General features: G+C 49.0%; 2 protein-coding genes across 4 annotated transcripts in view; one reads left to right on the forward strand and one right to left on the reverse strand.

Annotated features, from left to right (window-relative positions):
* Window positions 1–24,335, reverse strand: part of trappc12 (trafficking protein particle complex subunit 12) — a 30,198-nt gene extending 5,863 nt beyond the window's left edge. The window contains exons 1-7 of one of the 2 annotated variants that reach the window (XM_086275027.1): window positions 24,200–24,335; window positions 21,512–22,777; window positions 21,278–21,394; window positions 6,027–6,140; window positions 3,644–3,782; window positions 1,041–1,153; window positions 663–735 (exon numbers count right to left, since the gene is read on the reverse strand). In XM_086275027.1, the coding sequence (XP_086131153.1) occupies window positions 663–735; window positions 1,041–1,153; window positions 3,644–3,782; window positions 6,027–6,140; window positions 21,278–21,394; window positions 21,512–22,768 (1,813 nt within the window). In that variant the 5' untranslated portion in view covers window positions 22,769–22,777; window positions 24,200–24,335. Of the gene's footprint in view, window positions 1–662; window positions 736–1,040; window positions 1,154–3,643; window positions 3,783–6,026; window positions 6,141–21,277; window positions 21,395–21,511; window positions 22,778–23,822; window positions 24,130–24,199 lie in introns of those variants that run through there. The other variant, XM_086275028.1, reaches the window with a different exon arrangement.
* Window positions 24,290–27,766, forward strand: part of eipr1 (EARP complex and GARP complex interacting protein 1) — a 55,961-nt gene continuing 52,484 nt past the window's right edge. The window contains exons 1-2 of one of the 2 annotated variants that reach the window (XM_086275031.1): window positions 24,290–24,537; window positions 24,647–24,730. In XM_086275031.1, coding sequence (XP_086131157.1) covers window positions 24,496–24,537; window positions 24,647–24,730 — 126 coding nt within the window. In that variant the 5' untranslated portion in view covers window positions 24,290–24,495. The remainder of the gene's footprint in view (window positions 24,538–24,646; window positions 24,731–27,766) is intronic. The other variant, XM_086275030.1, reaches the window with a different exon arrangement.

The following is a 27,766-nucleotide window of genomic DNA, read 5'->3' on the forward strand; positions in this document are numbered from 1 at the left end:
CCTATACCCCCCCCCCCCCCCCCCCAATACAGCGGGGTTTATTTTAAGACAAACACACTGCGGCACAGAGTGGAAGAGCTCATGTGCCTATTACTATTCATGGTGTGTGTGTGTGTGTGTGTGTGTGTGCGTGTGTTGGGGAGAAGAGCTAATCACTCAGCAGGGGTCTCATGTGCGAAGGCGAGGCCCGGCGTTATTGACTGTTGGCGTGGGCGGGGAGAGGAGAGACAGAGGACGCGACTGCTTTTAAAAACACGCCTGAGCATGAGCACTGCTCATGCTCAGACTGGAAAACTTCCTGAAACAGCCACACACACACACCAGAGTGCACATTAAGTCAGGCGTGGGTTTCCACCCGTCTCCCTGGCGTGGCGGAGCAGGTGTGAGCGGATTGGTCGGGAGTGATCGGTATGGATCCACGCGGCCGGGAAAGAAGCCGTTTGGTATTCAGCGCAGGCAGAAACACCTACAGAGCGCCGCATCGGTGTGTTTGAGAGGCTGAGCTATGCTGCAGTCCTGCACCAGGTGTGTGTGTGTGTGTGTGTGTGTGTGTGTGTGTGTGTGTGTGTGTGTGTGTGTGTTACCGGTGGGGGCCCGTGACCTCACTCTCCTCCCACAGTGTGATGCATTCTGGGACTGCGGCCAGCTCACAGTGAGCTTACCTTGTCTGTTCTCCTGCATTAAGGTGATCATGCTGCCGTCCTCGGCTGAGCCCGTCTCCAGGTTCTCCAGAATCTGTGAGGAACAGGAAGCAGGGGGGAGGGGCTAAAACTTCAGGATGGTCTGTGCGTCTGTGTGTGCCTGTGTGTGTCTGTGTCTGTGTGAGATCTGGTTGAGTGCCAGCACTTCTGTGTGTTACAATCTGCATATTCAAGAACTCCAAAATCCTGCCATACCTGTGTGTTTACACAGGTGGGCTTCAGGATTTGTACAGCTAATGTGCTTCTGCGTGGGTGTGTGCTTTTATTGTGTGAATACTACAGTGTGTGTGTGTGTGTGTGTGTGTGTGTGTGTGTGTGTGTGTGTGCGTTAGCACTAACGGTGAGGCAGACGGTTTTGAGGTGGTGCAGGCGGTCCAGGGCCTCCTGGGGCTTAGCCAGGTACTGTGGGAGCTCGGCGTGCAGCAGCCGCATGGAAAACGGCACCATGGAGCCTGGACAGGATGGAGGGAGGGAATAAGAAACAAGGTGGGATGAGGACAGAGCAGGAAGGAGAGCGGGAGAAGGATGAGAATATAAAGCCATCCACCCACACACAGACTGCACACAGCCCTGGAGGCAGGAACCTACAGATGGCACCGAGCTACGTATGGCTGCTTATTAAACCCTCTCATCTCGCTCTCTCTGTGCGCTGCTCAGCTCCATCACTCATCTCTCTGCCTCGACATCACACACACAGACACACACACACAGACACACACACGCGCCCCTGAGGAAGAGCCTATATTCAGGTGAGTCCACGGGCTTTGATCAGCGCCTCTTTGATATCAGCCATCAGATGTGAAAGTCTGGTCCATCGCTGCCCGTCTCTATCTCACCTTCCATCTCTCCTCGTCTATCTGCTCCAACTCGACACTCTCTCTGCTCTGCCCCCGCCCTGCGTTATAGGGTTTTATCGTCACGGTGACGGGACCTCGACGACTCTGCGATTCATTATTCTTCATCTCCCGGGGTGTCAGTCATTTTCAGCAGATTTAATTTATGGCTTTTACTTTCATTAGTAATAGCAGCATCCTTCATAATGAAGGAAATATGAGCATGAGGATTAAACCAGAGCCTGCAGTTCCTCTAACATCCAGCAGAGGCAGCAGTGAGTCAGTCCCCAGAGATGCCCATGTTAAAATAAACAGCCTGATTGGTCAGGATAGTAGACATCATTAGGGGGCGTGGCCTCTTTGACTTGTAGGTGAATGGCAACAAAGGTGTCTGTAGCTGCTTGCTGAACCTCTGGGCTGTGTTTGTGCTGTCAGAGCCTTTTTAATCTGACCAATAATACGGCCTCTTTCCAAATATGGTCACTTCTGGAAACAAAAACACAACATGGCAGCAGCCAAGGTGCCAACACTGTGGAGTTGACATGTACTGGTGAGCAGGAGCAGGTAGGAACTAACATCGAGGCAAGACAGCTGAAGGTGCTGAGGACAACGACCCGAGAACTGAAGACAAACAGGATAGAAACATCCTATCACAATAAAAGCCTTCAGAAGAAACAATGTCTCTGGAATCCTAATGCTTTTATTTTGAAAAGCGCAATACTGCTACGTGTTCTGTGTCCCGCACGGCGATACGAGCCATGAAAATTTAAGCCAGAAGTTTGACGTTTTTCTTCAGTGAATTATCAGAACACAGAGTTCGCCTTTAGACTGCTAAATGTCTCACTGTGTCTCTCAAAGCTCCAACGCTGGGAGGGGAAAAATAACACAATTGAAAAAGCACCAAATTTGAACCGGGCCCTGCACACTTGGAGGTCTGCTAGTCTGAAAATATTCATAGTATGAATATAACAAAAAGCACAAACAGCTGACTGTGAGCGGGTCAGGTGGGACCTCTCCTTCTGAACCAGCTGCAGTAACTGTGTGCAGGTTCCGATGTCTCTCAGCCCAAACTGGACTCAGCTTTTCACGCCCGTACCCAACGGAGGACCTCTGCTCCTTCCCCGAGCGCTCGCTCGCTGCTGCGCAGACCGGGCGTCTCTGAAGGCCTTCAAAGAGCACGATCACGGGTAATAGATAGTCGATGCAAGCGGAGAATTGTTCGACTTGTGATGCCAGGCAACACAACTCATGCCAGTTTGTCTGAGAGCACCTTAGCAGGGCACAAAGCGTTTAATATTGAGCAATGGAAAGTCAATCGGTGCTCTTCAGAGAGCTGTGCAGTGTAGCTTCAAGTGTTTTTTATGTAAGGGTGTGTGTGTGTCTGTGTGATGTGTGGTGCCTTCACACTGCGGTAGCCCGAGGGGCGAAGCAGATCCAAAGTAATGGGAATACATTAGAGAGCAATTCATGCAGTGTAAAAAGAGGAAAAACAAAACCAAAGAGCTGCTGGAGACAAGTGGAGTTGTTGGAGCTTCTCGATGATACAGGCTGATATCAAGCTCCTGGCACCAACTTTCCTCTGAATATTTAATAGGACAGTGGTGGATACGCTGGTGCATTCCTACAAAAAAAAAAAAAAAAAAAATGTGGGTAAAATGCTAAATCCTGTCGTAGAGCAGCCAGCAGCCTAATAACGCATTCAACGCTTGCAGAGCAGCCTCTCAGCGCCGTCATGAACACTGCCGTTCAGCCTTCAGAGGCCTCAGCGAGCAGCTCACGGACAGAATACGCAACACGCAGCGGGCTCTGCTCGAGCCTCTGATCTATGATCAATAGCAGCAGCGGAAATAATGCGAGCGTCACCGCAGACTCACCTGGTTGGCTGCTGTCACGTAAAGGCGGTAACGACGTCTGTGCGATGGGCTGCGGACGTCATTTCTCGACCCAGTTTCATACGTGTGAAAGTTGGAGCTGTATTTACTCCATGACGGTGTGATTACAGACTTTTTTAAATAAATATTTAAGTCTAGTCAGATTTATTCTTCTTGTATGACCCAGAAAACACCACGAGGAACATTGGGATACAACGCTGTGTGTGTGTGTCCATACCTTTCCTGCCTGGGTACACAGTGGGGTAGTACTCGTAGTAGAGGTCCGGCTGATCCAGGTTGCCGAAGGGTTCAAACTCCAGCTCGGCATTTTGGAAAAGGCCCAGCTTGGTGAGCAGAGCAAGCCGCACAAACCAGAGCTGCAACACACACACACACACACACTGTGTGAGTTGGTAAACTACATTACACAGAGACCCACACTGTGACATTCAGCTGTCCTGCTGTGCAGATGAAACCCACACTCCTGAGTTAAACTACAGGCACGACTAAGACATAATGTCCTCTATGATTATCCACAGTTTCCTCTGCACAGCTGTCACAATGTGTATGTTGAGGGCTTTTATTGTGAAAGGCTCACCAAGAACCTTTTGAATGTATGAATACATGCAGCATTTTACTTCATCAACACATCAGTGCTTCCACCTCAGGCTGCAGTCTGAGTGGAGGCTGCTGTTCCACATCTGGAGGGCACTGGATTCTCTCAGCTGCTGGACAGAAGCCAGGGCTCATGCTGCACCCTGAGCCGCTCGAGCTGGAAGATGGACCGCCTCGCCACGGAAAGATCCAGAAGGTCGCGAGCGGCATGTGTAACCCCTGCAGACACGCTGCTCCCTCTCGACCCGGCTGAGGCGGCGTGCTGGAGTTAGGACGGTGGCACGAGGTCAACTGTTCAGAACTTCAAGAAGACTTCGGGAAGGACCGGCGGCCTCGGGATGAAGACTGTGACCTTTGTGGCCATTTTTATTCAGGGAGTCTTAAAAACGTTGTTTTAAAAAGACAGTTCTCCCACAGTGTGCTCTCTCCCTGTGGCTCTAATTCTGTGTCGGACCATTTCAGCGTGACCTGTATTACATATTTTGGAAATGAAAAAACCCTCAAACGCGTGAAAAGCGTCTGAACCTTTTGTCAGCGTTGATGGTCACGTGTGTTTTATTAGAACCTGCAGCACATTTAAACAGGACTGCTGTCCACTCAACTTGAGGAGCTTTGCATGATTCACAGTTCAAAATAAGCCTTAGCGCAGGCCAACAGGTCAAAGAAGTCATTGTAGCCCCGCCCCTTTGAAGACGACTGGCTATCCGGTTGTTCAGTCTGACGTCACTAGCCGTGTCTGGGTCTAAACTCCGCTGCAGGTCCATATATCAAACGATCACTGTGGCATTACTGAGAGTTGAAAAACTGTCTAAAGTCTTCATCTTTAATAAAATGATCAGCGTTCTGCTCTACCAGGTGTAACAATTGAGTTTAACATCCAGGCATCCATGAAAACGGAATTTATGACATTTAACGGAGTTAGAAGTTAGCAGGGAGTTAGCTCGCTAGCTTCTATCTAAATACAATATAGCATGTCCTGACTGCGGGGTTTTGGAAACAAATTAAAACATACAGCTCTGCTATCACTTCCAGCATAAATGAAGACAGAAAACTAAACAGCAGTGACGTTTGTAGGGTTACTGAAGTTGGGCTAGCTGGTATATAATGATGTGCTACGTGACCGCTAGCGACACAGCTATGTTAGCATAATATAAACAAGCTAACTTTTTTTCCACTCGATAAAAGTTAACGTGAGTGTTCTCGGTGGTCAGGAACAAATGTAATCGCATGGCAGGATGCTGTAAAAGGACCAAACTTCAGCCAGGAGAACAACTGAGATAATCCATCCACAATACGAGGTTAGTCATTCATATACTGCTGCATGGGCTGGGCTGTAGTTACATCCTAAGGTTTTAAAAACTGAGCTTAAATAAATGATTAGCGGTAATAAAAGCCGAGGGAGGTCAACAGTGATCACTGACTGTTTTAGGAGCTTTTTGAGATCAAATAGAAGAAAATACATAACATTAAACATGTTAACAACACAAAAGCCATATTAAACGCAGACTACTTTAGACCCGGAAGTAGGATTCGTCACGTCATCACTGAACAACCAGATAGGAGGTTTAAACATAAGGGTGGGCGGGACTATTCCCTCTTTGCGACATCACACAGATCTATGAACAGAAAAACAGTTGCTGCCATGTTTCTAACATGTGCACATCCATGCAACACAACATGTGAGAAACCCCTGGAACACGAGGACTCCAACTCCTGCACTAAAGTGAGCCGGATGTTTAAGAACATAAAACTAACTGTGATATGTGGCATGAGGCAGCGACACGGCTAATTAATTCACAGAGCCGAGCACGAGGGTGGCCTCTTAATGAGCTCGCGCAGCCATCCATCTTCTGGATGGAGCTCCACAAACACACGGGGAAAATATGGCAGTAAAACGTATGAGATGAGGACAAAGCAAACAACAAAAGTATCTCAGACTGACGCAGACTCGACTGATGTCAGCGAACACGGGATTCATGCCATCGGGAACCAGTGAGGCGTCTTACCTGCAGCGAGTCGGTGGTGTGGGAGGTCGGCTGGCCGGCCTTGCCGTATCCCTGACCGTGAGCCGTCAGCATCCGGGCCGTCAGATCCACCGCGGCGCGCCAGTTCTTACTGCTCTGCAGGGGTGACGAGACATGAGGCGTCAGAAATAAGTCAGAATAACTGTTGCACAAAACAGGGAGAGGAAGCTGAGGGAGGAGAACCGACATCAGACAGAATATAATGCAGCTCAGAACAAAGAACTTCAAGAAGGTTCTGGAAGGACCAGGCGGCTCGAGAGGATTCGATGACCTTTTGTACTCAGAGACTGTTGGAGACTTTGTTTTAAAGGCACAGTTCACCAAACGTGCTTGTTCCCTCTAAAAGTGCCATTTAGATTGTTTTAGTGTCAGCCTGGTGAAGATGACAGGAGGTCAAATACCTAAACATGACTCCACCTGCGTTGCTGAGCAGCAGGACGACTCATGACTGCACCTCTGAATTCATGTGACATGACAAAGACCTTAAAGGTCAAAGGTTAAATCAGCTCATCTCCAGAAGACGCTTGTGGATGTTTTCCATCCTGCAGCAGAGACACTGAAACACTGCATGAGTCACCCTGAGCTGATCCTGCTGTGACTTTAACACTGCAGAGTGAAAGTGACCATATGAGCTCAGGTGTGTGTGTGTGTGTGTGTGTGGGGGGGGGGTCATTAAGGCCGAGAACACGAGTGCACACATGCCCAGATATCAGCATCTGCTTCCACAGGAGGAGGTACAATAGGTAAGAGTATGTGCTGGGAGGGGGTGGGGCGCAGAGTCACCCCACCCCATCAACACGCATGACAAGGTCGGCTCGCCGATTGGATCCTAAGTGCTGCGCCATTCATCACAGCCGGCGAGCTAATTAGGAGAGAGAGGCAGCGAGAGGGCTGCTCTCTTTATCACAGCCTTCATCACCACTTCCCTTCTCCTCCTCGCCTCCTTCCCCTTCATCTGACTCTCACTCCTGCCTGCCCTCCTCCTCCTCCCGTCACCGCTTCCTCTTCTCCTTCCTGTGCCAGTCGCTGCGCTGCCTCTGAATCTTCATTAGGGCGGGAAATGAAGCTGAAAACGAGGAGGCAGCCTGGATGGCCAAAAGCAGCTGCAGTCAGTCACACACACGCACACACTTCCTGCAGCACGCTACAGCACGCCGCTCACCGCCACGGGGTGCGAGAGGAAGACGGTGTCTGCGTGAGGAGGGGAAGAGACCGCAGGAAGTAAATGACCTTTAGTGTGGCCCCACATATTGGAGGGGTTTGTTTTTCAATGTTTTCTTCACTTTATGGCGTGTGAAAAACCAAACCCTGGACCTGCAGTTCCTCTATCGTCCAGCTGGGGCGCCAGCAGTGAGTCAGCCCCGTAGACTCCCATGTTAGATCTTTACAGCCTGATACACAAACTGGTTGGTCTCTATAGAGAATTCACTCCTTTGTAACACCTGTTTATATCATATTAAGTTTGGATAATTAGGGGCGTGGTCTTACTTATCTGACCAATAGCATGGCTGGTGTGGGGTTCATCGTGCTAATAGAGGTGTGAGCTCCTGTTTGTGTTAAATCCCGGCTGACAGCGCTGTTTTGGATGTTTGGTTTAACAGATAAATAAATGTTTTTGTGGCTCTTTTAAGCTAAACTCTGGTGATATTTGTCTTTCTGCTCTGTGCAGGTCTTTCTGGGCCAGAAGGAGAGGGAGGAGCAAAAATGCAGAAACATGCATTACAAGTCGCCAAACCTCAGGATTTACATAACTATAACTTCATGCTCAGACACTGTCACTGGCCCGAATGCCAGAGCGAAGCCGTGATGAGAGCGAGCAGGTCGCGGAGTGGAGTCACGGCAAACGTCGGTCTGACCCCGCCGATGGAGGAAAGACCAGTCACACACTGAACGGTGGTCCAGCTTCTTTGACCTGAGTGACGTGTGACGTCCCGCCTGCACGGTGGGTTTGACACGAGCGTCTGTGGGGACTGCCTCACCTCTGGAGCCTCCAGTGGACGTCAGAGGAACTGCAGCTTGGCACGTTTAAACGTGCTTACAGCAGAAATCAGAGCAAAGAAAGAGGATGAAGGAGAGAACGTTTAAGAGGCTGAGCTCTGGTGTCAGTTTGCATCAGCACTGATGAGGCCATCTCTGCACATCGTGGCTTCAAATATAACATGAAAACACTTTTATTAACTCTAATTATGAATGATTCTGACTTCAGCAGCATTACAACGCCTCACCCAAACTCCCACTTACTCACACTCCCCTCACACACACTCATAATTAGTCTCGTCGCGAGTTTAAAAGGGGTGAGGCTCCTTAATTGCGTTGAAGATCGGAAGTTCACTGCGCCCATCCTTTAGTGAGTTTTAAAAAATCCGGCATAACAAAGCCTGATGAACAAACGAACGCCCACTCGTTCTCTCGCAAGACCCAGAAGCCTCCAGGCGAGGCAGACATAAAAAGGCTTCCTCGCACCGGCTTTGCTTAACGCAGCTGCAGCACTGCTTCAATTAAGCCCCTGCATGTCGGATTACACAGAGGGGGTGGGAAATAAAAAAACATTCGTGATATGCTAAAAGAGAAAAAGGTGCTTTGATGCCTGTGTAGCTGGTCTGCAGACACTCGAACCAGGGGACGCTTTCCGCCCTCGAGCTGAAGGACGTCGAGTTTGGTTACTCAACTTCACGCAGCAGCCATTTTGTCTCTTCACAGAGACGCGGCGGGATGCAGCCCGACACTCCCGGAGACGCTCCTGTGGGTCAAATCAGCCACTGATGGACAAACGCGCTGCCGGACGGCGTTTGAAGGTTTAGTTGTTACCCCGGCGATGCTGCAGGAGCATCAGAGAGCTCTGCATCAGGTCTGAGGCACAAGCAGCGACGGACAGCACACGGCCACCCCAGAGCGCCGCTGACGACCTGACAGGCCTCATGGCTGGCAAAGCATCATTAATCTTCCACACACAGTCTTCATAGATGAAAATCAACCTGAATACTGGAAACACTGATGTCTTTCTGTAGCTCGCAGCGACGTGCATGCCAGCAGTGCAGGTGTAAGCTGTGAGCACGTCACACTTTAGCAAAGCTGCTCATGGACTGAGTCTCACAGCCGGGCACAGAAAACTAAACAACACACAGACCCGACTTTAAACGTAAGGTTACATTAATACAGAAACGCCAACAATCAAACGAGCCCCTCTGAACAAGCACTTTGGGGACAGTGGGAAGGAAAAACTCCCTTTTAACAGGAAGAAACCTCCGGCTTCTCTTTACTGACTGCACAGCGCCATCACAGTCCTCCCTACGGTGGCCCTGTAGTGCCAATCCCAAATCATTGATGGAGGTGGCAGAGGAAGTCGGAGCAAAGCTTTAAACACAGCGAGCAGCAGATATTGAAACTCTCAGACACGCGATGTAACGGGCCAGTCATGTTTAAATCCCTCCCACCGCCCTGCCATGCTGAACGTCACTGCTTTACTACATTTATAAAACATTTCTATTCTGTGTATTTTGCATTATCGAGCTTAATGATCTATTTCACCTCACAGGGTGAGACATACCTGTGTTGGAACATCCTGAGGCGTGACAGAGAGAAGAACAGGAGGAAAACACCTGAACTGGGATTTCAGACATTATGGGATGGAGTCACCAACCCGTCTCCTGCTGTTCTGATACACTGGAGGAGAACCAGCAAAGGGAGATGAGAGGACTTCTACTAAAGCTAAGGGAGGTACTGACATCGTTTTTGCTTCCAGGAGCTGCACTGACTGAGCAGGAAAGACTCCCAGCATCGTTAAACCTCTGCCGTGTTGATGTGGTCAGTGCAGTAGCAGAGGGGGGCTTTGGTGTTAATGACATGAACCACAGGCGGACACAGTGAGACGACCACAAAACAGGAATGTTTCACAGGTGAAGGACACTGGAAACTTTCCCTCCTCATCTTTTCTGTTTTTCACTAGTTTTGCACTTGGCCTGGCTCAGCGTCGCTGCAGGGAGCATGAGGACACCTGAGAGGCTGCACAGACCGACAGTAGCGCCGCCACAAACGATTATTTTGATAGTCGACTAATCAAATCATCATCCATTGGACATAAAACGTACAGCTTATTGCACCAGCAGCATCTGCTCTTATATAACTATCATTAGCTTACAGCTTTAAGTGTTTAAGGTCTGTGCTAACTAAAAATAAAGACAAGATGATAGTTTATTAAATTTTAATGAAATTTGCAGATTGTTTCGGTGAAGTTTAATAAACTCCTTGCTATCTAAAATATAACGGGACACCGGAGTAAATTCTCGAGCATCTCACACTTCTGATAATCAGCTGTCTGCTTGACGTTTATTCAGCTGTGTAAAAACTATAACTTTAATCTCAGCCAAACCGATTTACTCAGGAACAAATAAAATACTAAAAAAGCCAAACAATAACATTTTTAAGTTATCTAAGTGACCAGTGTTGGGTAAGTTACTTTAAATTAGTAACTTAGTTACATTACTAGTTACTTCCACCAAAAGTAACTCAGTTACTTCAAGTTACTTGTTACTTTCAAAGTAACTAGTTACTAGGGAAAGTAACTTTGGTTTTACTCAGACTTCTCTTGTTAATGTGTTGCTAACTGGATACCCAGCCAGATTGCCAGTCTTCTAGCTTGCTTATTTGCCACAAGTGCACTGTGCCACCTACCAAAGGAAAAGATAATGTGCATATTTTCCACGAGAGAAATCCCACGCCTGGACCGTCGTTGATGTGTCATGTTCGCTTTTTACATCCAACACAAAAACTGCAGTCGTGGTGCTTTGATTGTACTCAGAACTCGGAAATTCTGCCTTCTGAATAGGAAGATGTAGGTAACACCAGACTGCAGATGAGCTGCATACAGAGCTGGACTGGGACAAAAAAAATCGTCCCGGGCATTTTGACTAGAGACCGGCCCACCATTATAGGAAAAATCATAAAGCCTTTGAATGAACATAAACACTGTTGTGACAGTGATGTACACTGTTCTGATGGTATATATGCATCAATCTATCAATCGTTTGTTGTAAGACTCAGATAATTATTTATTAAAAGCGAGACATTTTAAATGAGAATAAGAAAGTATTTCCTTGTGCCCCCCTTTCCCTGTTAATGCCCTACATGGACCCCTGGCAACACTTTGCTAGACCCGCCCCTGCACAGTTACCAGCTGTCAGCTACATAGAAAAGGATCCTGGGGTTATTTGTCTCTCAGAAACAGTTCATAACTTCAACTCATTCATGTCACCTAAAAGGTAAACCTGTTTCTCCATCACCTGTTCAGCTCTGATGATTCAGTAAAGACGTCTCCTGGTTTCATCTTCATGTTTCCCTCTCACCACATATCCAAACCGACATCATGACCAGCAGGTTTACAGCTGTGGCTCCAGCAAACATCAGCTGATACTAGAAAGTAATATTAAATAAATTCTAACAACAGCTGATCAAACGTGCTGCTGTTGTTTACCGCGACATCCGCTGGTTTCCTCTTTCTGGCGCAAAGTGATAAACAAACAAGAGAGAAAAGCCGATCAGCTGATCATTGATCAGTTTCATGATTGAAGTAGCAACAGGAGAGGGAGGGGAGAGAATGAGAGAAGAGGCAGCTGTGCAGCGTAAAGACAGAATAACTCCAGCTTTGTGTCTTTTTCATTGTAGCTGAAGTCCGGGACAAACTGTGTTCCTTTTCACCTCAACACGAAACGCGTAATATTTTCTCTGAATACCAGACGATTCTGTTTTTTAGGGAACGGTTGGCAACTCTAATAATTAACCGTATGAACAAAATAAAGTTCAACATCATTAACATCACAGCACCCACCCAGCTGTATAGAAACCCCGTCATGCTAGCTAGCACGCAGTACAAAAAAGTCAGCACAACGAAAATAAACTCCACCTAAACTTGGTTTATATCTGACTCAGCTGGACTGCAGGTTATAACTTCTTACCTGAAGTTCAGTTCACACTTGGACCGGCGGCCGCCTCGGGTCTCTCCTCCTCCTGCGTCCCCTTTCTCTCATCCACCTGCTGGCCTCCACCACTTGCTAATGTTATTGAATCTGTGGAAGCTCCGCGATAGCCACCACACGAAGTAACGAATAACGAGCCTAAATCCCAGTAACGAGTAACGCGTTCCTGATTTTGGCATAATAACTAGTTACCGTGCTCGTTACCACAATAATAACGGAGTTACTGTAATGCGTTACTTAATAACGCGTTAGTCCCAACACTGTAAGTGACTCATATATGTTTAACCTGAGTAGTGAAAGACGGCGGTGGGTTTGAAGCCGGGAGTCCGCTGCTCTCGCCGGCTCTAGTGAGCCTTTCCCCCGGCTAGCTATCAAGCTAGTGGGTAACAGACGTCTCCGAAAAGCGCTTTTGAAAATATGTGGTGTCTTGATAAACTGAGCAGATATTTGAGGTTTACACAGCTACATTCTCGCCTGAAAATATGTTAAACGTTTATTTTGTGACCCAGAAAGAATAATAAGAGTAATATTAAAACTGCTGCCATTGTTGGAAACTGGAATTGGCTGAGCCGTGCTAAATCTGGGGAAGGTAGGATGCATTTGTCGGCTGCATTTAGAGAAGTCTTCGAATTTGGACAGCCTTCCTCACGTCCCTGTAACGTAATCGGCCTTCAAATGCGGCCTCCGAAGGATGCGGCCTGAATTTGGACACAGCAATGATACCGGATACAGCTTCTTCTTCTTTGGGGTTTAACGGCAGCTGGCATCCTTGTACATGCAGTGCTGCCACCTTCTGTTGCAGTCCGTTATTACACTCTTAAATCCTACTACTTATTCCTGCGTCTTTCAGGATCTTACAAAGCTTCAAATGACGCGTCGACTATTAAATTTGTCGTCGACAATTTTGATAGTCGACGTAATCGTGACAGCCCTACCCGACAGACGGACGTACACCCACCAGTAGTGTTAGTAAAATACTGTATTAGTGTTTCAACACAAAGATGGATGCTGAGTATCTGAAGCAGCTGAATCTCTAAATCAAAGACCTAAAAAGAAGAGTTGCTCTGAAAACAGCACGAGAACACGACCCTGAACAGGTGACCGGCCAAATTTCGATGCTTCTGATTGACTGCAAACCTGGCTGCACTTTGATGTAACTTTGGCAACACGTTACCGACTAAGCTGAGCAAACAGTGCGGTTTACAGGTGAGAGTCGGCCTAGCGCACGGCTCTGTCTCCTCTGCAGAGGTGATGAAGGGCTGAGGCTGGATAATCTATGAGCTCAGCTCGGCTGGCTCTCCTCTTCTTCACGGTGACCTCCGTCTCCTCTCTCGTCCCCGCTGTGGTCAGCAGAGAGTTAGACTCCAGCTCAGCACCACCCCGGGCTGCTCCTCATCCGTCTCCCTCATTAGCATCGCCGCCCCCGCCCCTCCCCCATCTCCTTCATCTCTGTCTCCTACTTCCTTCCCTCCGTGCTTCCCACCGGAGACTCTAACCTCGCTCCCCTCCCTCACTGTGCAGCTGCCTGGGCCCACGGCCAGCGTGCGTGTGCCCGTGTGTGTCTGTGTGTGTGTGTTAAACCTACCTTGGCGGGTCAGACAGACACACCCCTATAATCACTGCAGCGACCCGGCAGCTGCAGCCGGCTTTGATATCATTGCTCTAACCTTTACTTGTCATTATCGTAACCTTTCTACGTAGCTGTCATTTCCTCCGTCATTACACCTCCGCGCCGCCGAGCTCGCAGTAATGCACCGTCAGCTTCTGCGGTGCTGAAGGGCACGTTTAAGCCTTCCTGCCAGTTGTTTTCACCTTGCTGTGTTTATGTAGCTGCAGCCGTACGCTCACACCTGTTGTGAAAGTGCAGCCTAGCTCACAGGGCTGCCAACATGGAGGACGACACCAGGTTATTACAACCGCCGCTGATCGGACGCAACATGAAAAGCACTCGTGTGACGTTGTCTAGGTCAGCCTGGACATCACCTGGCGTTGGTCACGGGGAGGGTGCTGCACCGAACCCTCAGCCATGGTAAACCTCAGATTGCCATGGTAACCTGTAGTCTGCATGGAAGACGCAAACCTGTCTGAAAAACTCGCCAATTACTCACAGAACAGTCGTCCACTCTGTCCCAGCTTCCTTGCCTCACCCCCAACCAATCAGATAGCCGATTCTGCCAGCGGCGTCTTCCTGTTAAAGGGAGTTTTTTCTTCTCACTGTCGCCAAGTTCAGGGGTCATGTGATGGTTGGGGTGTCTCAGTATTACTGTAGGGCCTTTATGTTAGAAGAACTGTTACTGTTGTAACAGTAACAGTTCTTGTAACAGTTGTTACAGTTGTGCTGCTGTATAAATATAAATGCAAACTGGAAACAAAGAACGTTCAGCTTCAAAGTAAAAGCTGCGTCTTTATAAAGTTTGTTAAGAATACAGACTTTGTAATGTGTCACGTGAAGATTCATCAACCAGATTAAGTGTTTACTGACAATTGACAGTGATAGTGGACATCATCATCACTATTCAAACAATCCTCTCCTCACAGACAAGCATAAACACACTCGATTATCACTAAATCAAATTTAACACACGTTTGTAATGACGCTAATTCAGTTTACAATAGGGTTCATTCGCTCAGTCAGCAGGTGGCGGTATTCTCGTACACTGGGGAGTATACTGCCATTAAACAAACAGAAGAAGAAGAAAACCCCTGCACATGCGCGGTACGGATCGGGTAGGCCCGATGGCTGTATCCCAATTCGGGGTCTGCAGCCTTAAAGAGGTGGCTGTGGCTCAGGTGGTAGAGCAGATCAGCTACTGATCGGAAGGTCGGTGGTTCGATCCTTGGCTTCCCCAGTCTGCGTGTCAAGTATCCTTGGGCAAGATACTAACCCCAAATTGCCCTCTGTTCATCGGAGTGTGAATGCATGTGAATGCAGGTTAGTTTGCACTTGTGTATAGAAGTGCTTGTACGAGTGGGTGTGAATGGGTGAATGAGGCATGTTATATAGAGCGCTTTGAGTACTCCGGGAGAGTAGAAAAGCGCTATAAAAGAATCAGTCCATTTACCATTTTAAGGCCGATTACGTCACAGCGACGCGACGAAGGCTGTCCCAATTCAAAGGCTGCTCGAAATGCGGCCCTTGTCACTACCCGATCCGTACCGGAAACCCGATCGGTACCCCGCATGCGCGAAAGGTGTCTACTTCCGGTCGAAGCGTTTTACGATAGTTACAGGTCAGAGTATCTGTTAAGATGTTAAGAATAATAAGTATCTCTTAAAATGTTTCCAATAATGAAGTATTTCAATATAATGTAGACAAAAACAAAAAAATAAAAAGATAGTGACAGATCGGGACTCCCGATCCTTACTGCGCATGTGCAAAGTTGGACCGTACAAATCGGGTCTACCCGATCCGTACCGCACATGTGCAGGGGTTTTCTTCTTCTTCTGTTCGTTTAATGGCAGTTTACTCCCCAGTGTACGAGGATACCGCCACCTGCTGACTGAGCGAATGAACCCTATTGTAAACTGAATTAGCGTCATTACAAACGTGTGTTAAATTTGATTTAGTGATAGTCGAGTGTGTTTATGCTTGTCTGTGTGGAGAGGATTGTTGGAATAGTGATGATGATGTCCGCTATCACTGTCAATTGTCAGTAAACACTTAATCTGGCTGATGAATCTTCACGTGACACATTGCTAAGTCAATATTAATAAGTCTGTAATTTGGCACCATTCTTCTTATTTTACGGCGCTGTTGTTCAATCTGGGGACGCTCTCTGTTGAGGAGAAAAGCATGAATTTCTTTGTATACGGATTATCCATTGTTTAAATGTCCCGGGCAGTCGAAAAGGAGGCAGAGCTGTTGAGAAATGCTAGGAGCTAACTGGGCGCTAACCGTATCATTCAAATATATTGAATGTCGCAATGTTGGCAAAGAGAGGAAGTGACGTAAGATTTGCGCATGCGGGGTACTGATCGGGTTTCCGGTACGGATCGGGTAGTGACAGCCCTGAAATGCGTCCTTCATTTCCCTGAATTTTAACGACGTGGCGGTGTAGACTTCGTGGCCCAACATATCCCAGAATGCATAGCGCGGCGGTGGGTGTGGATAATTTTGCCGAAAAAAAACGGCGGATGAGGGGCGCCCGAAGAGTAAACTTTAAGTACTGAATATTATGTCACTTATTTATGTGCAAATGTTTAATAACGAAGAACATTAAAACATTACGGTTGGCTACATGTCGGCAAAGTTATGTGACATTAGTGACGTTTGTACTAACTTGGTTTTAAAGCCTTTACTTTAAAATATACGCCGTTCAATAGCTGAGCTGAATCTTACAGAGAATGATCAAAGCTCATGTAGAAACAAACAAATGAACAAAAGATTTTCTCCTTCATTTCTGTCAAACAAAGCTGAAAAGTTTCCAGCTGTTAGTATCATGGTTGCTAGGCAACCTGGGCAGCGCAACGGAGGCTAGACCGTCCCATTTCACAAGCCTCGCACTTCCGGCCTTAGCGGTCTTTGAGTACGCGGCCCTTGAGGACCGTTGAGGCTGCGTACTTTAAGGCTGCAGACCCTGAATTGGGATACAGCCGATATGTACGGTCCGACTTTGCACATGCGCAGTAAGGATCGGGGAGTCCTGATCCGTAAAGATCTTTTTTTTTCGTTTTTGTCTACATTATATTGAAATGTTTCATTATTGGAAACATTTTAGGAGATACTTATTATTCTTAACATCTTAACAGATACTCTGACCCGTAAGTATCGTAAAACGCTTCGACCGGAAGTAGACACCTTTCACGCATGCGGGGTACCGATCGGGTTTCCAGTACAGATCGGGTAGCGACAGTCTCCTTTCCATGTGGAGGAGCAGCGGATCTTCCCTGGCCGCCTCCATAACTTAACTCCTCGCCGTATCGCACGGCAGAGCTCGTCCACCTCATTTCCGCTGCTCTCGCGTATCTGCGATCTGATTGTAATAATGTTCCCAAACACATGAAGCGCCGTCGCAACGACGCTGCTCCATCTGGTGGCAGGAGGCTGCGTAACACTTCACCGTCGTTGGTCATCCATTAAAATTTTAAGATTTTAAGATAAGATTAAACGACTCCTTATTCTGGTACCGACGAGCGACAACAGCGACGATTAGTCAGCTAGTGGTGCACATCCTGAATTTTTCCCCTCGCACCAGAAGCTGAAGTATTTTTGCGTGATCTTTACTGCAATGCTCTTTTTATGTTTTATAAAAATTTAAATAAAGTCTCCTCTCCAAAGCGACCTGCTGTCGTTTCTCCTCCACACGAACAGAAATCAGATGTGTTCAGGGAAAAAAGAATGTCTAATTATTTTTACTTTTCGATTCCCCGCTGTGCAGCTAACTGAAGAGTAGTAACTGTAATCAGACTACTGAATAACAGCACAGTGGTGTGTGACAGCAGCTCCGATGTCCTCATTCATCAGCTGAGGGCAGAGAGGCCGACGCCAAGAGTCAGAGAGAGAGGAAGTGCAGACTCTCGGCCCTCCGGTGAGTGTGTTCAGTGTGTGTTTGTGTCCTCGCTGCACATGTGTGTGTGCATGAACAGTGGCAGTGGGTGAAGTCACACTCTGGATCTGCAGCATGACTCATTCTGCCAGCTCATAGCGGCCTCTGCATCACACAGGACGCCGCACGACAGGATAAAGCTCAGCGACGAGTGTCAGCCGAGCAAAAGGCTTCACACACACGCACACACACACGATCCATCCATCCTCTGTTTCTACGTGACTGATCAGCTGTCTTTAAAGGCATCACTCTTCAGCAGGCTGCACTTTTAATGGCCTAAAGCTTTCTGACATTTGCACTTCCCTAACTGTGCGTGTGTGTGCGTGTGCGCCTGCGTGCGTTCACATCCTCTCGTTTTCTGAATCTTAACCTCCCCTCCCAGCTCAGCGAGCTACATCGCCTACGACAGCTTTGATCTACGAGTTTGTTTGATCTTGGAAGTTTGAAAATTTCATAATTTATTGGTAAGTAAATCATCTGAATGCGAGTAGATGGTCGTAGATGGAGGAGGCAGATGGTGTCGGATCCATTCATCAGCCGGAGTGACTCAGTGCTCCATTATTATGTCAGCAACGCCACACAAGCTCCTTATTAAGCAGGATGCAGCGAGCAGAGATGTCGTCCTTCAGCCGGAGGCCGCGGGTTCAAGTCTGTGTTGGAAATCATCTGCCTCACAGAACAAAAGCAAGACGCCGAATCTGAGGCGGCAGCAGAAGGAAAGAAAGCCGCCTTGTAGCTCGCACTGACCTTTGAACTCCGAGAAAAAAAGAGGCGCTCAAGTATCACGTTATGTGGGATTTCCAGGTCTGTGCCACCGAGACGTGCTGATGTGGAGGAGAAGGATATAAGAGTGAGACGTGTCACAGCATCTGCACATTCAGCAAAGAGAAGATCTGAAGCTCTTCTGTGTCACGCAGCTCCACTGAGGACACCACTGCATGACTTCTGACACATCCAGTGTTGCTCAAGCTCTTCTGAGAACAACAAAACTTCACCGGCATCTCCTGCAAAAACACAGAGATCTCTGCAGCCATGCACAGGACACACCTCCTCAGACTCGGTCAACTCGGAGCTCAGACATCGTTCAGCTCATTTCTGCTGCGTCTATCCTGGAGCTTGTTTTTTGGTCTCTGCCCACGGCTTGTGGTCACGGATCGACCAGCAGCTTTGCCTTCTGCACAACAGAGCAGTACAGCGTCCGCATCACTGTCGAGCAGCCCGGGTCAGACTGGGCGCTCTGCCCTCTTTCAGCTCTGAGCTTCCAGGTGCCGACTGAACTGCGAACCGCCCCAATGAAAGGTGGAGGTTGTCGCTCTAAAGGCCTTTACTCCGAGCAAACGGCACGAAACCACACATTAACAGGTCATACAGAAATACTGTTGTTGTATATTCAATAACGGTGCACGCTGAGCTACACTTATTTCCAAATGCAGTAGTCTTAGATGGAAACTTGTTTCATGAAGCTCTCTGCGCACTGTTCTTGAGCTCATCTGAAGGTCACATGAGCTTTGAGGTCTGCAGCGATTGACTCTCCAGAAAGTCGGTGACCTCTGAGCACAGGTGACATCCTATTACGATACCACGCTGGAATTCACTGAGCAAGCCATTCTTTCACCAACGTTTCTAGTCTTATGTAGACGGTAAATGGACTGCTTCATATACAAGCTTTGTACAGCTTGCCTCATCCACACTTTTAGGCTCTTTCTGTGGATTATATACGTTATTTACATGTGTGTGAAAACCTCGTATGAGGATGACAACTTCCAACCCAGAACAGGGACCGCAGGGCCCCGACCTGGACCCAGGTCTGGTGAGCTCCAGGTCTCAGCCAATGGGGTCCGATCAGAACAGCCAGGAGGAGGAGTCACAGGGATCCCAGAGCGCTCCACGTGCAGGAGCAGCTTTGGACCTTTCAGTCTTTCACATAATGATATAACTGTTCAATAAACAAGGTTGTTGTTTTACAGACATTGTTATCAGCTCGCCTCCAATAATCTAACGTCCAAACACAGCAGGAGGTGAGCGCGAGCAGCGACCTCCAGGAAAACGAAGGCCACCTGTGACATCAGGGCGGCTGCATCCATCTTTAATGGGCTCTGTGGGTAAAAGTTGTGAGTCCAGGCGAAGCCTGCTTTGATGCTCGCTCTCTCTGCTCGTCATTCATCGGCGAGCCCGCGTCACCTTCCTGCCTCGCCATCTCTCCTGCTCCGGGGAGCCACCCACACCAATCAGCAGACGGCGTATGATCCTCACACACTCACCTACGCCATATAGTGCAGCTGACTGCAGGCTGAAAGCACCATATTGAGTGTGTGTGTGTGTGTGTGTGTGTGTGTGTGTGTGTGTGTGTGTGTGTGTACACCAAGTCCAGAAGGCCCTTGAAATATGCACAGCAGTCCTATGCATAATACATGGGCACAGCAGGAAGAGAGAGAACTTGTGAGCAGAGTGGATCTCCACCTCTCCATCTCTCCACTCCACCTCTCTCCATCACTGCTGCTGCTGTGCATATGTTTTAAATAACAAGCGTCTCTCAGGGTCGTTTGTGGGTCAGAAATGATGATGGAGGGAATGCACGAGGGCTGCAGAGGTAGACGAGAGATGGATGGCAGCAGCGGAGGGAATGGGGTGAGACTGCGTGGTCACAAAGACACACACGCGCATTTTTATGCTTGGCAGGAGAAGAAACAGGATATGAAGAGAAAGGAGGCGAATGATTCACTGTTTTCAGTCAGCTGAGACCGAAAGCAGCCAGCGGCTTCAGCAGAAACACCGACTGTCAGGAGGTCAGACAGGCTGCAGCCGCCGCGGGACGCCGAGCGCCGCTATACTCGTTTACCTCCAGAAAGCTCCTGCAGGACAGCACGAGCTCTCAGAGCCTTCCAGCTGCCGCCGAGGAGCCTGGTGCAAGAATTACAAATGCAGAGTGACCTGTTTCTAGACCATCTGCAAAAGCTGCCTGAGCTCTTCTGGTTACAATCAGAGCTGCAGATACGCTTTCAATTTAACTTAAAACACTGTTCAAATTATGCACAACAACAAAAGTAAAACCATCTCCAGCTCCTCAAATCATCCTCTCCAGTGTCACCTGACCCAGGAGACGTCACCTTCCTGCTCTCTGAGATTTCTATGATGTGCCTCTGCGCTGTGCGGTGTTCATGGACCCGTGTGTGCAGATACACACATGTGATCAGGCAGGTAAACACGAGTGGCCCACCTGAGTCTGTGATCACCGTGTGGGTGACTCTCTTTGGGTGGAGCCAAAGTGTAAAACTCTTCATGGACACGAGTAATCACTTAGCACGTCACCGTGGAAACCAAGACAACAAAGACTTCATCAGGATCTTTTCCTAAACTCAGCCGCACTCCTTGGTTTTAGTTAATAACGTGTTTAAAAATGCTAAAAATAAAAACGTGAAAGTCTGCCACGTGTATGACTTCAAGCAAAATGATTTGCTGCTCCACCCACTCCTCCAACCTGATGGTGCCGACCTTTTTCACTGTTTCAAACAGGAAACTATTAACTTTGTGTACAATGAAAAGAATCAGCACAAATCAGAGCAACGAAATCAGCAGATTAACTGTGACAATTTCTCAGGTTAGTGCAGAGTTGAAGACGACACCGCGCAGGTGGAGGAGAACGTCAGCTCCACCCACACGTAAACGTCCCGTTTCACGCCGAGCGATGCTCCGCTCACAAACTAAAAGGACTCACAATCAGCTGTTTGAGGCCGTTGAAGGACTGATCCACGAAGTTGGCTGTGAGGACCTGACGCTTCGCGGCCGCCGCCTCTCCCAGAAAACGAAGCATTAGGTCCTTGACGGCGTCGCCCTGTTTTTAAAAACACAGAAATTCAACATCATCCAAAAGCAACAGGACAGAAACGTCCTCGCAGTTACCTGAACACGAGCATGGGCGGGTTTACTGCTGAGGGATCAGAGTTCCTACCTGCAGGTTGTCAAACTTGAGTCCTGGCATGGTCAGTCTGCTGCTCTCCAAGTAGGCGGGGCCGTACTGCTGCGTTGCTACGGAGATTAGCACCTTCCTGGTCTCCTCGCACGGCAGCCAGGCATCGTGGCGCCTGTCTGCCTCGTTCAGGCTCAGCGCCGTCGCAAACGCGTCGTCGCTGCCTGAAAACAGCTGGTTGAAGGGCTGTGGTGGGACAGCTGGAGCTGAGGTGGGGGCGGAGCCTGGAGCCGAGGCTGTTTGAGGTGTGGGTGGCTGGAGCTTGGGGGATGGTTCAGCAGGGGCGAACGCTGAGCTCGGTGTGGGAGCGCCAGAGTCCAGGATCCCTCCAGGGGTAGAGATAGAGGAGGAGGTGGATGAGAGCTTGTGCTCGGGTGCTTCGGCGGAGCCTGGAGGGATCTCAGCATTGGGGTTGGACACGGAGATGAAGGAGGAGGGGGCGGTAAAGGAGTCGAAGAAGTCGGACGCCGGGTTGGTCTGTCCGTTATCTGTGAAGAACTTGCTGAGGCTCGGGCTGGGCTGGCACACAAGCGCCCCTGCCATCTTACTGGGTGTCACGGTGTCTTCGCCGCCGCCCATGCTGAAGCTGGGCGACTTGATGAGGGTGGGCTGGAAGCCGTCGGGCACTAAAGACTTGGGCTGGGTGCCCTGGCTGAATATGGTGCACACGGGGACAGGCTCGTCCTTTGGTTTGGTCACTCTGGTGATCTCCGGCGCCGCTTCCTCGCTGCGACTGTCAGACAGACTCTTCACGTCACCCGGGGAAATGGCGCTGGTCGCCACTTCCTCTGGTTTTTCCTGCGAGCCTCCGTCCTCCTGCTCCTCCACCGAAACTTTAATCTCAGTCGTATTCTGTCCGATCTCGCTCTGCTCCTCTTGGTTTCCCTCCACCGCGTTCTCCTCCTCCTCCTCCTCGCCTCCATCCAGGAGGGAATCGATAGGCACCACGTCATCCTCCTCGCTGTTATTGGGCGAATCAGAAATCATGACGCTCTCCATCATCTGGTCGTTGAGCTTGTCCATGAGGCTCTCTGAGGGCGTGGCGCTGCTGTCCTCCTGTGGTGTGGCAAAGTCCCGACCTAGATCGATGCTGTCCTCCTGGGGCAGACCACCGTCTGTGGGCGGAGTCTGACCTGTGGTCGCCTCAGGAGGGGCCGGAGCCGAGACTTCCTGGTTTACATCCTCTACGGCGATGTCCAAGGAGACCGGCCGCTGGGCGTGAGCTTCCCCGCTGTCCATCTCACTGCTCTGCACACAGAAACACACAAACACATGAACCAACAATTCCTCTCATTGTTGTGTGGCGTTCCTGTGAAGCAGGAACACTCATTTCCTGTCATTCTTTATTGTTTTCAAATTTTATTACAGGTCTCTGCGTCACGGGACAGAAACATCAGGTGAAAGAGGACAAAAATGTCCAGTTATGATGTGTAATTTATGCCTGTAGAGGAAAACTACAAGCTGGAAACAAGTAGAAAGATGTTTTTAGGGTTGGTGACATCGTCTCACTGTTGGTGTAACGTGAACTGTAAAACTAAACTTTCAGAAAGTTTGACTGTCAAAACGGTGTAAAAGACAACAAAAGAGATTCAGTCATTAAGACTCCAAATTTTTGGGACAACTTTAAACTTTCAAAGATGTTTAAAGAATAAAGTGAGAGCTGGGACTACAAAGCAGGCGTGCCAACGGCGGGAAAAAAATTCCACCCTCACCGCTTCCACAGGAATTAAGAGGATGAGACGCAGGGAAACATTGCTAATCAAATGCATTTATTAACTGATCATCATCAGGGTGAGCACCTCTGTGAAACGAGAAGTTTGGAGGTCTGGAGCACTAAGATGCGTTCACGCAATGACACAATCGTCTCAGGAGTGGACGGCCCAGCAAATTCACCCCGAGGTCAGACCCTGCGATGCTCAGGGAACCAGAAAAAGCTGCATCTGAACAAAACACAAGACCTCTGGAACAAACGAGACCAAAGTGCTGCTCAAAGAGCTGTGCATGAATGAATGCTGCAAACCTCAACGACTGAAAGAAGAGCGGGCCAAAGCTCGCCCACAGTGATGACACAGACCGATCACCGCAGGTGTTTATTTAAAAGTAGTTACTGTGTCCTGATATTTTGACTGTAGGATCTGTAACCTCTGAGGGTGTTTGAGGCTACCTCGATTAAACCGTGGTTAAACGTGTGGTTGCAGTGACCTCTGGGCCAGCACAGCTTGGTTTCTGCCCGTCAGCTCTTTAAACAGCCTCCAGGAAGCCTCTGGTGTGGTTTATTTTGAATGTCAGATACCTTAAATCAGCATGAATCCCACTTCCTGTAGTCTCGTCGCTTCCTGTAACTGTAAACACAGTATGGTATCTCCGTCTCTGTCAGCACTGAGCTGCAGCACCAGAGCTGCTCGGCCTTTTATTCACGATTACACAGGAGCCGGTACTCGGATTACCAAGTCGGTAAAACCGGTTATTGGGTCTGTCTGTCATGCTAGTGCTACTTTAGCCAACTAGCTCAGGTTAGCCAGCCGAGCCGCTAACCGTCAAATGCCGCTAACAGTGTTTTAAAACAGCGCAGAGCGTCTTCAGCTGCTCCGCTGCCGCTAACATCACCGCACAAACAGCCGCAAACGCATAAAAGACCAGGAAGAGAAGCAGGACGGACTGTTTACTTACCGTACTGCAACCTGACAGACGCGCCTGTAACACGCATGCGTCACACAGTACAGCTACTAGTACGGTGCGTCAGAGAGGACACGTTTCATGGTTGCTATTCCGGATCTTCTTCTACGTTGTTTTTAAAGCGTAAGTGTCGTCACACGGCCGTCGTTGCGCATGCTATCCGTACGTTTCAGTTTTAAATCGCGGAAGTGAGGCGCTGTGTTGTGTTTGGAGCAGAAAGGAGCGCAGAGGCGCTTTCTGAGCGAAGCCTTTCATTAAAAGAATCAAACCGCGCAGAGGACGCAGCGCAAATGGAGGACGACGCTCCCGTCATTTACGGGCTCGAGTTTCAGGTGCTGCTGCTTCACTGCGGCTCCATTCATTCCCGTCGAGCTGTCTGTCAGCTGCCTCTGCGCTGGAATCTTGTATGTAATCCTTACTCTGTACTTCGTTACTCCGCAGGCTCGAGCTCTGACGGCGCAGACAGCTGAGACCGACGCTGTTCGCTTCCTCGTGGGCACGCAGTCACTCAAGTTTGACAACCAGGTGAGAAGCACCTGTCCACAGGTGACGGGGAGCTCGGGATTAGGCGAAATCATGTAAATACTAAAAAACAGGGACCCGGGGGAGGCGTGGAAACATCACAACAAAAACACTCCAGTAATTTTTAATATTCGTACAGTCCCCAAATATATGGTAGCGGTGTGCTGCCTCCGAGCCACAGAGCCTCCATCATCATAGTGCGCCTTTGGAGCTGGGGTAATAAAACACGGCAGGAATTTTCCAGCACACCTTTCCTTCCACACCTGTGATTCCTGGTTTTCCAATGAAATAAACAAATGTGTTGCCATTCTTCCTCTGTGGTCACTGCACCCCTCTTTCCCCCATCGTTTTTCCTTTATGGACTTCATTGAACGCTTGTTGAAGTAATGAAGACTTTTGGATACTTGTGAGATTACACCTTTTTGGTTTCTGACTTATAAGCATTTATAAAGATAAACGGCCTCGCTGTAGTGGTTCTTTGAGTTTTAATGTTTTGAGTATAGAAGTTTCTTAACTGAGCAGCAGCCAGACTCCTACCAGACAAAGACACAAACTGATGGAAAAAGAAACTTGGAGAAATTAATTTTATTCATCACTAAATCACAGCTAAGATTTAAATTTCCTCCCACTTTGCGACTTTAACGGGTTTCCTGCTTACAATGGGCCTTTAAAGCTGATTACACACATAACCATGTAAATAAGGAGTGTGTTTATTTTAGTAAAAACAAAGAAATACACCTTTTAGACCCTGAGTCATCTCAAGTCCAGACCCCAGCCACCTCCTCCCACTCATCTGGGGGAGCACCGAGGTGTCTGGGTCCGCCTCAGGGCTCCTCACAGTAGGATGTTTATTAAACGGCCCGCCCAGGAGACGTCCTGGTCTCAGTGTGGAGGAGCAGCGGCTCTGCTCTGAGCTCCGGAACTCCTCACCTGATCTCTAAGGGAGAGGCAGCCGCCCTTCAGAGGAAGCTCCTTTTGCCTGCTTGTGTTCACAGTCTTGTTCCTTTGGTTCCTGCTCGGCTTCTTTCTCCTCCGTGAAGCCCCACCTTACCGTGCAGAGGGGTGTGTGTGTCCCAGTGTTGTCAGGGTGCCTTTGTCCTCTGTTAGGGTCTCACAGGACACCTGGAAACAATGCTTCTGAACTGTGCCTGTACATACATATGAGAATTTAAACATTCATTCAAATGAAGTTTAATGAGGTTTAATGCAGGGGTGTCCAACTCCAGTCCTCAAGAGCTGCTGTCCTGCCATCAAGGATGCATCTGAAAGCTGCAGGACTGGAGGTGGATCCCTGGTTTGATGTGTTTGAAAGCACTCAGCAGGTTCAAAGGAAAGGACGCAGGAAATCAAAGTTCAGTGTCTCTACAGACCTCCAAACCAGGGGTCAGAGGCCAGATATGTAAAGTAATCAGGACTTTCTGTGTTAGCATCCTCAGAGACGCTGTGTTACAGGCAGCTGAAGGCTTTTATTCACATGGTTTATGAGTTTGTAACCATGTTATAGACTCTATATTCAGCTTTAAAGATATTGATGATTAATTATGTGTTCAATGGTTATATTTAGAATTAATATCAGCTCCTCTCCACATGGACGTCTGAACTGTTTGTGTGTTTTCTCTGTGAAAACGTGTGTGTGTGTGTGGTGCGTGTGTGTGGTGCAGGAAGAATGAGAGCATGCATGCACATCTTGCAGAGGTCATTACGGAGACAGATGACAGAAACAGTTGGCTCTAAACGGGGGAGAAATAATTAGCTGTGTGAAAGCGAGGGAGAGATTTGTGCCTTGAATAAGCGAGCCTGTTTCCTGGCAGACGTCAGTGTGAAAACAGTCTGGCACCGAGCGCAGACGCGCTGCAGTCCAAGTCTTGTTTAGCGAGGCTAACGCGCAGCTCGTCGGGAACGGTGACAACGCGTCCCGGTCGATCTGCGGGATTTCTTATTGCATGCCCGAGCGCCGTCCTCCTAAACCTGCTGCAGATTTCAGTCGTGCCGCTCGTTTGTTCAGCGGGCTGTTTGCTTTAAAGGCCGACGGTGAGACGTGTCAGTCCCGATGACATCACAGGACGGTCAGCTGATGCCAGCTTTACCTCCATACCGTGAACATGTTCCAGGACCTCCGGCTACACACACTGGGGGGGGGGGGGATCATAACTTGACACATGCAGCAGATCTCCGCGTGACATGAAACAAAACTGCGACCAGATCAGTTTTCACAGTCAGACTAAATCATCACTAAAATCTTGCATGGCTTCATGAATGATCAGCTGATTCTGGTGGAAAGACTGACTGGTGTAACCTTGAGTCGGTGATGGCTGCAGTTTGTGATCCTGCTGGTTTTACTGGTGTGTCGCGCTGCGGGCCTTGTTCTAAAGTCTTTGTTTCCTGGGTTTCGGGGGGACCATTGAATCAGGAGCGCGGTGGTCGTCAGCACCGGTTCGCTCGGTTTGCTTTGAACTCCCATGAAAACCATTTTTCCGATTGCCATTTCAGCCCCGACAGCTCGTGCTACACCCGTAAGCCCGCTGCCCTCTCCACCTCCCATTAAGCGTAATGCGGAGTGGAAGTATCTCCACACGCCGAGCCCCTCTCAGATCCCTCAGAGACCAGTCGCTGCGGTGACAGATCGTGGCATTTAAGGCCGCTAACGAGATAAAGCGCCCGAGCTTGGCACCTCTCGCCCGCTCGCTGCTCCTCCTGCTTACTGTCATCAGTGCGGCTAAAGAGCTTTGCTGCAGGAGCCCGTGACGCGGGGTCCACGAGCCAGGCTCGTGCATCCCTCACCCCCCTGTATTTTACCAGCTCCTCCTCCTCTTCCATTGGCACATAATTAAAAGCGCTGGGCCGGCTGCCCGAGCGGCTGAAGGCTGTGAGTCACTCTCCAGGCTAGGAAGAACGGGGGATAAATCACCTGGGGGAGGAGGGCCGGGACTTCTGTCTCCTCTCTCACCTAGGTTCATTAGGGGGGGGGGGGTAGACCCTATTACCGGGCCCTCCAATTACCCTGTCCCGCCGGCCTGAATTTATTTGTACTGCTCCCCC

Source organism: Aulonocara sp. 'chitande type north' Nkhata Bay, linkage group LG19 (assembly GCF_057382095.1).
Source record: "Aulonocara sp. 'chitande type north' Nkhata Bay isolate Kocher_YH1m ecotype deep benthic linkage group LG19, A_spYH_male_GT1.1, whole genome shotgun sequence".
NCBI lineage: Eukaryota > Metazoa > Chordata > Actinopteri > Cichliformes > Cichlidae > Aulonocara > Aulonocara sp. 'chitande type north' Nkhata Bay.